At 37.6% G+C, this 8,143-nt stretch overlaps 1 protein-coding gene across 1 annotated transcript; it reads left to right on the forward strand.

Annotated features, from left to right (window-relative positions):
* The first annotated feature begins 1,191 nt into the window (after positions 1-1,191).
* LOC102524575 (olfactory receptor 1038) lies at positions 1,192-2,210 on the forward strand. The gene has a single exon (XM_006176819.2). It carries the CDS (start codon positions 1,203-1,205, stop codon positions 2,157-2,159), a length of 957 nt encoding a protein of 318 aa, XP_006176881.1. The 5' UTR covers positions 1,192-1,202; the 3' UTR covers positions 2,160-2,210.
* Positions 2,211-8,143: the final 5,933 nt, after the last annotated feature.

Here is an 8,143-nt window from a genome sequence, read left to right on the forward strand (position 1 = left end):
GTAGCTGTGTTAGGATGCCAGTTCAGGAAGACAAGCCAGTTCAAACACACCTCTCACACGGTGGGTTTCGACTTCGCTAAGTGGAAAATAAACGGATAGAGGGAAATTCTGTTTTCATGTCAGGTTTTATATATGCACTTATATGTAACTGTGTATGTGTGTATATATGCACATATCTGTATGTATATGTGTGTGTTTGTGTATATATGTATGTGCATGTTTGTGTATGTATGCATATATATTTTTTGTTTCTTGTTTTTAGAGAGCACATTAGGTACAAGTAATAGTATTAAGATGATTCAATAGAGAGAGAAGAAAAAAATTTAAAGGAATAATTTTCTGACCACTCTCACTAAACTATTAGAAAAAAAAGTTTCCCTTTGGACAAAATGTTTGAGGAGAAAACAGGAATTATTTTTTCTACTTTGTACACTTTTTTAATTTGATAAGGATGATAATTTTTTTTTATTTTATTACATTCCTCTTGAAATTAAAGTTAGCTATTTATCTTCCTTTAGAAGTTGAAAGGGGCATCGAATTCACAATGACACATCGTCCAAGTGGAACAGCATAAGGCAGGAATCTCACTTTCTCACATTTTCTATTTCTCTCGTTTTCAAAGAGATTACCACCTTTTAAAAGGAGGAATGCAGTTATAATCACTGAAAATTTAACAGAAATTGTAGAAAACATTCTTGATTATAAATGTCATAAATAGTTAAAATGCAACATGGCACAACACTTTAATTTAGATAACTATACTTTAAAAAACAAATAAAAATATCTACTCAAAAAGGCAATAAATTACTACATTAAGGTTCTGCTCTACCAAGAAGAAGATACGGGAGCAGGAAATAAAAAAAATGGTTTCTTCTCTTTATTCAATATAATTGAAAATGGTCTGAATCTAAAATATTAAATATCTTTTCAAACATACACCATTTGGTTCATCTTTTCACCTTTACTCTGCAGACTTTAATTGGTTTATCTTTATGAGAACTCGACTTTTGACCTCATAAAATTATAAACAGCCAGAGAGGAGAGTTTGAAATGGGATGTGTTTGTTCTGATATTCTACCACAATGAACAATAATTTCTGAAGCTGAAACACACAAGAGTTGATGCCTGGTGACAATTTCTTATGCCCGGTAATTTTTCGGTCTTTAACTTGTCTTTCTTCAGCAGTTGAGAGATTGGAACAAATGACTGAAAGGAACAGCACCAGGGTGACGGAATTCATTCTTTTGGGCTTTTCAGTCCGCAGAGGGATTGAACTCATTCTCTTCCTGCTCGTTTTAGTGGTATATTCTCTAACTCTGGTAGGAAACCTTGGGATGATTTCACTAATCCGACTGGATTCTCGACTTCACACGCCCATGTACTTTTTTCTCAGTACTCTGGCCTTTGTAGACCTTTGCTACTCTTCATCAATAGCCCCCAAGCTCCTGCAGACCCTCCTGACCAGACACAGGTCCATATCTTTCTATGCATGTGCCACACAGCTGGGCTTTTTCCTGAACTTCTTGATCTTGGAGATGTTCCTTCTTTCAGTAATGGCTTATGACCGCTATGTTGCCATCTGCAATCCTCTTCTCTACGTGGTGGTCATGTCCCCAAAGGTGTGTCTGCAGCTGGTAACGGGCCCTGTCTTATACAGCTTTTCTGTTGCTTTGCTCCACACAGTTGTTACTTTCCAACTGATCTACTGTGGCCCCAATGTCATCAATCATTTCTACTGTGATGATGTCCCTTTGATGGCCCTTGCCTGCTCAGACACCAGCCTCAAGGAGATCTTGATTTTCATCTTTGCTGGACTCAACTTGATCAGCTCTTTGACCACCATCCTTATTTCTTACTTATACATTGTGGCTGCCATCCTGAGAATCCAGTCAACAGAAGGGAGGTGCAAAGCATTCTCGACTTGTGGCTCTCATCTGACCGCTGTGACTATATTTTATGGGACTCTGATCTTCACGTATCTGCAGCCCAAATCAAACCATTCCCTTGACACGGACAAAATGGCCTCTGTGTTCTACACAATAGTCATTCCTATGCTCAACCCCATGATCTACAGCTTGAGGAACCAAGAAGTAAAGAATGCCTTGAGGAAAGCCATTGACAAATGCTATGTCCTGCCTCTAATAAACTTTAAAAAGTGACTTGAACAAAGCCTGACTTGGAACAATGCCACTTGCAGATAGACATGTTGTTTTTCTAATCTTTTGATGAAGTACATTTTATTTTTACTGTTCTTTATATGAGTAAAATGATTTTGTACATGAGTTCTAGTTTTCATGTAATCGATAGTAAGAGGAAATTTTTAAATGAATAGAATTTACATTTTTAACAAATTGCTACTCTTAGGATATGTGACACTGATAACTTTGACCTGACTAGCTTCTATTCAACTGATAATAAGGTTTAATCAGTCTTTTAAAAATCGTTCCTGTTTTGTATATCGTGGAAGACAGAGAAAGGGGCAAGGATGGTGATGAAGTAAGTTTCTTATCCATCTCTATGTCATTCCATGTGATAGCCTCCTCCTCCAATGTTCCCTGTCTGTGACCCATCATTCCTCTCTCTGCTTCTGACCCCTGGATTCACTACTGTCCACTCCCTGAAATTGCATGATTAGCACATCCTTTGAAAGAAAGTCATTTTTCACCATGTAGATCTGGGAACCAGGATTAGCTTTTGGAAAACCATATTCCCTTTTATTACTCTATCAAAACAAAAATGCAGAGCTATCCCTAAGTTCCCTAAGCAAAGCTGTGCTTTCTAAAGGTCTTTTAAGGATTTAGGGGTATGAGGAAATTACAGTGGGTTGGGGGACAGGAAGGGGTAGCTTAAAACCAAGAGATAAATATGGTGGCTATTACATGTCAAGAATATAGTTTATGTTCGGGTACTATAAAGAGACATAATCCAAAACCCGCTTAAACCTTCAACTGGAATGTAATAGATTATTGTTTCAAGCATAAATTCAAATGTTCATGTCTACCATGTGCATGATTTTGTGAGTCATTCTTGGAGAGCAAAAAACAAACAAACAAACAAACAAAATATTTCCTGCCTGACAGTGTTGGAGACTCTGGGAGAAGAGGCAGCTAGCAACAGGCCAGTTTAGATTCGTTGGTGGCAGGTTTGATAAGGAAAAGAACTTACATATGAGGCTTGCCTTGGATGTAGATCTCTACATTTGTCTGCCAGAATCTTCAACGTGTATAAAGAAGCTTTAACTTGATTCATTTTCACATACCATCCAGATGGTCTCAACAACATCTGCATCCTTTTACTTTGGGAACAGTGGGCAGAACATACATTCAAAGGAGAAGGGAGTGAGTAAGGAGCCACCAAATGGCCAGGGTTTATCTTGTGAGTCACTTAGCAGAAACATCCTTTCAATGACCTCCTCTAAGAATAAGACAACTAGAAAATGAATGGATTCTAAATAAGTCAGCCTGCTGAATTATAATATTGTGCCACCATGACCTACGTACTGTGATAGGTGTTAGAATGAATCTAGCAAACCAGGAAATAATTTTGTTCATTTGATAATGCAGTTGTGAACAATAAACAATGAACAAAGTGAACAAGCAATGAACAAATGAAGTTCATTATCAAATGAACGAGGTGAAGCTATGCCAATGATGTATGTGCTAGGATCACGTGTGAGCCCTCCACTACCATGAGCTGATTTCTTTTTTCATTTTCTCTGTCAGTCCTGCTTTCATCTCATGAAAGGCTCATGATTCTAAACCAGGCATGACCAGGAATCAAAATCTGCCTGTGTTCAAGCTATGGCATCTCAGTAAATTAGAAAAAACAAAAACAAAAAAAAACTCATTCTTGGAATTGTGCTTTTGTGTTGAAACCTGAGTATTACCACTTCCAGCTAGGTGATGCTGAATAGCATCGATGATTTTCATTAACCAGGCTCCTCAAAACCACCTGTCAGTGATGGGAAACAGTTGCCTGAACAATATTAAGTTCTGAGTGAGGGGTGCTTATAAAGCTCAGGCGTTCAAAGCTGATTCTGTCCTAGAGTCACAGTTAATTGAACAACATGGGAAACCCATTGGTGTCCCTCCGATAGATTTCCCTGATTTCCCTTCAATTCTCTTTTGATATATATATATATGACTAAAATTACAATAAAAAACAGTACGACAACAGAGACTTTCACAAATGACTTACCAGATTTTGTGCCGCTTGAATGACTTAATAGTCTTGGAAATTGCAGAAACTATGGAGCTCTGAAAAAATTAAAGATGGGGTGGTTTAAAAACCCCACGGGAAATAGTGTCTGATACAAAGCTAGTACCCCGAGAAGCTGCTGAGTTAAGCATATACTTATATACTACAGTATATATACTATACACATATTGTACTATATACTATGTATAGAGTAACTAGGTCTATCTATCTATCTATCTATCTATCTATCTATCTATCTAAGTGTTTATCTATCTATCTACCTATCTATCTATATATATATGATAGTGTGTGTGTGTCTGTGTGTGTGTGTGATTGTAGTGACTTGCCATAGGGTTGCATTTTCTGACTTTTAGTTAATATTATGTTTTGTTATTTTTCATGCATTGGCCCAACACATTTATTATTTGCTTAATATATTTTAATTGACTCACAAGCTTATTTAAATAAATCTGAAAACTAAACTTTCTGTAACCACTGCAAAGGAGAAAAATCCATGCCAAAATCATCATAAAGTAACAAGAATTCCAAACACTCAAAAAGTTAAAATAACACAATCTCTGGGTACTATGTGAAATTATCTCTTGTGCTGTATTTTGGGAAATACTGGCAAGAGAAATTATAGAAGTTAATCAGAAGCCCATGATAACCACTTTAGTTTGCTATTCCAAGTTATGTTAGGTCAGTGTTCATGGTTAAATTTAGAATTTAGATTTATGTGAAGACATCAATATTGTCATATTAAATTATGTATCTTAAAAATTATTTTTACATCCTCCCTAACCAACACCAACTCTATCACTAAATCAACAATGAGGTGTTCTAAGTGGATGCAAACGGTACAGATTCTGAAGAAAGGCAGAATTACAACTATGCCTTTCAGGCTCTAGATTAGTTTCTTTGGGGGCAGAGGCATCAAACCAAAATATGAATCTTGGAAGTCATGACTGTCAAGGGCAAGAACTCAAATAAGGAAAACACCTTTGTTGTTGCTATGTTTATTTTGCTTGTTCTGTAATCCCCAAAGCTTAGTATTAAACAGTGAAGAGACCATCATGGAGTTTATACAGAAAACTGGAAAGTAGAAAAGATCTCCTAACGATAGAGGAGCCGTTTTCCTGGAAACAAGCAGTAAGGGCCCAACCTGAGCCTGGCGATGCGAGTGAGATGTAAAGGTTAGTGACTCTTTGGAGAGGAATCTGCTGCCCCTTCCTCTGGGTATCACAGTGGATTCAGGTGAGGTTGCTGCAAAATCACACAGTTTCAGAAAGAAAGCTCAGAGGGGTTTGAAGAGCTCCCGGGGCAGCAAGAATGATAGCTTACATCCCCGAGGTAGAGCCTGGTTTACTGAAACAAAAAGCCTAATAGAAAAACCAGAGTCCCAACGTTGCAGCAAATTGGTGAAGGAATATATTCGTTTTATCAGGACACAATTCAACTCATGCTAAGTAAGAAGAACTAAAGATGTGTTGTCTAAAACGTCTGGTGGAAACTCACCCGGTCCACACCTACAAACACAGCACAGAGGAAGTGGCTGAGATTCCCTGAGCCTGTGACAGAGCCTTGTAAGTATCTGCAAAGACTAGTGAGGAGAAGCCACCTATAAGTTGGGGCCAAAGGGATTCTAAACCAACTAAATGTGACAGCTGGAGGTCATGACAAGTCCAAAGGCTCATCAAGTAGTTAGGAAAGGGGGATAAACCTAACATCTAAGACTGGAGGTTGAGTTTTCCCTCCTTCTGGTAAGACAGAGAACCAGGTACCCTTCTTTACCCAGTATACTCAGTGTCAGAATAGACAATTTCTGAGGAGACATTCATCCTCAAGGCAACATTTGCCCTGGGAAGTGGTCAGATGCAGAAGCCAGGTGCTAAGGACCATGTTCCTGGAAAGAATTATAAGAACAATTTCAGCCACGCTCTGTAAGGAGCAAACTCCCAAAATGCAGTGACTTAGTGAGATAGGATTAGATTCCTCTCTCAGGGGACAGTGTGAGATATGGGGTTTGGGTTAGGCAATTAGACCCTCCACATGTGGCTTTCTTGTCTCAGTCTACAGCAACCATTTCAGTGGCAACATTTTCAAGAAGGAAGAGAAAGGAACAAGTCCAGCTCTAGTGGCTTTGACTTGAGGAAATGATCTTGGGTTTTAGACATATCTTTCTACTGACAGCTCATTGCCAAAACATTTGTAACAACGTTAGCTACCTGGCTAATAGAAATGAGGGCAACTGTGGCTAACAGCTGGAGGGCTAGTGTTTTACTTCTAAAAGAAAAAAATAAAATAGTGGCCCTTGAGGAATATTTCTGCCATAGGGATCAGAGGAAATATGGTCTTAGACTGTCAGGCTGTAATGCCAATCTCTGTGAAAGCTAAAGTGTCTCGAGTAGTCCTACTTTGACACTACATTGACATGAACTCTTTAGAACCAGATTTGGGTGGTTTGACAACATAAAAAAGAAATCCACTTTGTTAATATAATTTCCAATAGCAATTAATGGTACTTTTTCTTCCTGCTCAGAACCTAAATTTATGAAAAATAACAGCCCTCCTCCCACCAGCTACCTTTTCTCTGATCCAATCGGAAGGAACGTGGCTTATGGTTAATTAGCAAGTTAGCCTGAGCAGCCATACTTTCTGTGCTTGAATTAGTCCATCCTCCCAGTGGTGTTACCACCACCATATGTTACTTCTCAGAGTCCTCCTGCACATTTTCCATTGTGCACTCCTTTTAATTCAATTAGCCCTGCGTAGAATCAGGGTAAGTAAACAGGGCTTCTTTAGTCCCAAGAATAAACTCAATCATCAGAAATTACTTCTACTTCCCATTCACCTTTATGCTGATGAGAGTCATTAATACAGAAAAGTCTGTATTCTTGTAGCAAGAATGAATGTAGATTAAGTGGGTACCAATCTAGATAAATGGAACAGTGAGATTTTGAGAACTTTTAACTGGGCCCTGATGGATATCATTTTGAGCTGTATCGACCATATTTTAATGCATACCCAGTGCAATGGCTTTTAGTTGAACAGGGCTTCTTATCTGGTTGATCCACTCTAAGCCCTGGAAGCTTGATTTAAGCTGCTAAAACAGAACCAAAGAATGTAACATTCATGAGAAGAAATTAGAACCAAACAATAGTTTCAAGTCATATCAACCAAAGGTTTAATAGGATGAAGGCTATGACCAAAGGTTAGATTTTTAAATATCAGAAAGCTCATATTGGTTCATTTTTTTTTTATTATGATGAAGACAGGAAAGTCTTATGTCATAAATATTTCACCCTTTAAAACCAAGAAAACTAACCAGAATCCATGCTAAGGAGTAGAATCAGGGTAAGTAAACAGATTGTTTGACACACAAAAAGTGTTGATAATTATCAAGCTATACATACTGAGAACAAAACTTAGGACTGTGTTACAACACTAGTTGAAGATTCTCAATGCAATTTTGTTATCAAAAGTCCATGTGTGTATGAACATTATCAAAAAGTTATTTGGTAAATCAGGGTCCATCAGCATTCTGTAATCAGGGAAGAGAGATGAATTCCTATTCTTTTCCTCATGAAATTATATATTTCTTATGAAATCTGAGTAAAGAAAATATCATAGAAATCATGTTCAACTCTAACAAAGATATCTCCAAAACACCATGTATTTATCTCAACTTATTTATGAGTCATCCAATGACAACACAATTTTGAATACACTTTGAATGTGTAATATGTCAGTTTGAATAATATAGTTGCATATGCAGAATAACAATCTTAGTATTTAGAGGTCATGCATGGGGTAAAAGCATCACTGGGTTAGACTGGAGCTCTTAGTATATGTAAGAGTTGCCTTTAGACAGTCTGTATCGAGCTAGGAACTTTCATGCCAGGACACATCACAAGTAGCAACATACTCAGAAATATCTATTGCAGTT

The sequence above is a fragment of the Camelus ferus genome, chromosome 10, assembly GCF_009834535.1.
Source record: "Camelus ferus isolate YT-003-E chromosome 10, BCGSAC_Cfer_1.0, whole genome shotgun sequence".
Taxonomy (NCBI): Eukaryota; Metazoa; Chordata; class Mammalia; order Artiodactyla; family Camelidae; genus Camelus; species Camelus ferus.

What these genes read in the sequence shown, in the direction of transcription:
- LOC102524575 (XM_006176819.2), top strand. Translation starts at nt 1,203, where the DNA reads ATGACTGAAAGGAACAGCACCAGGGTGACGGAATTCATTCTTTTGGGC.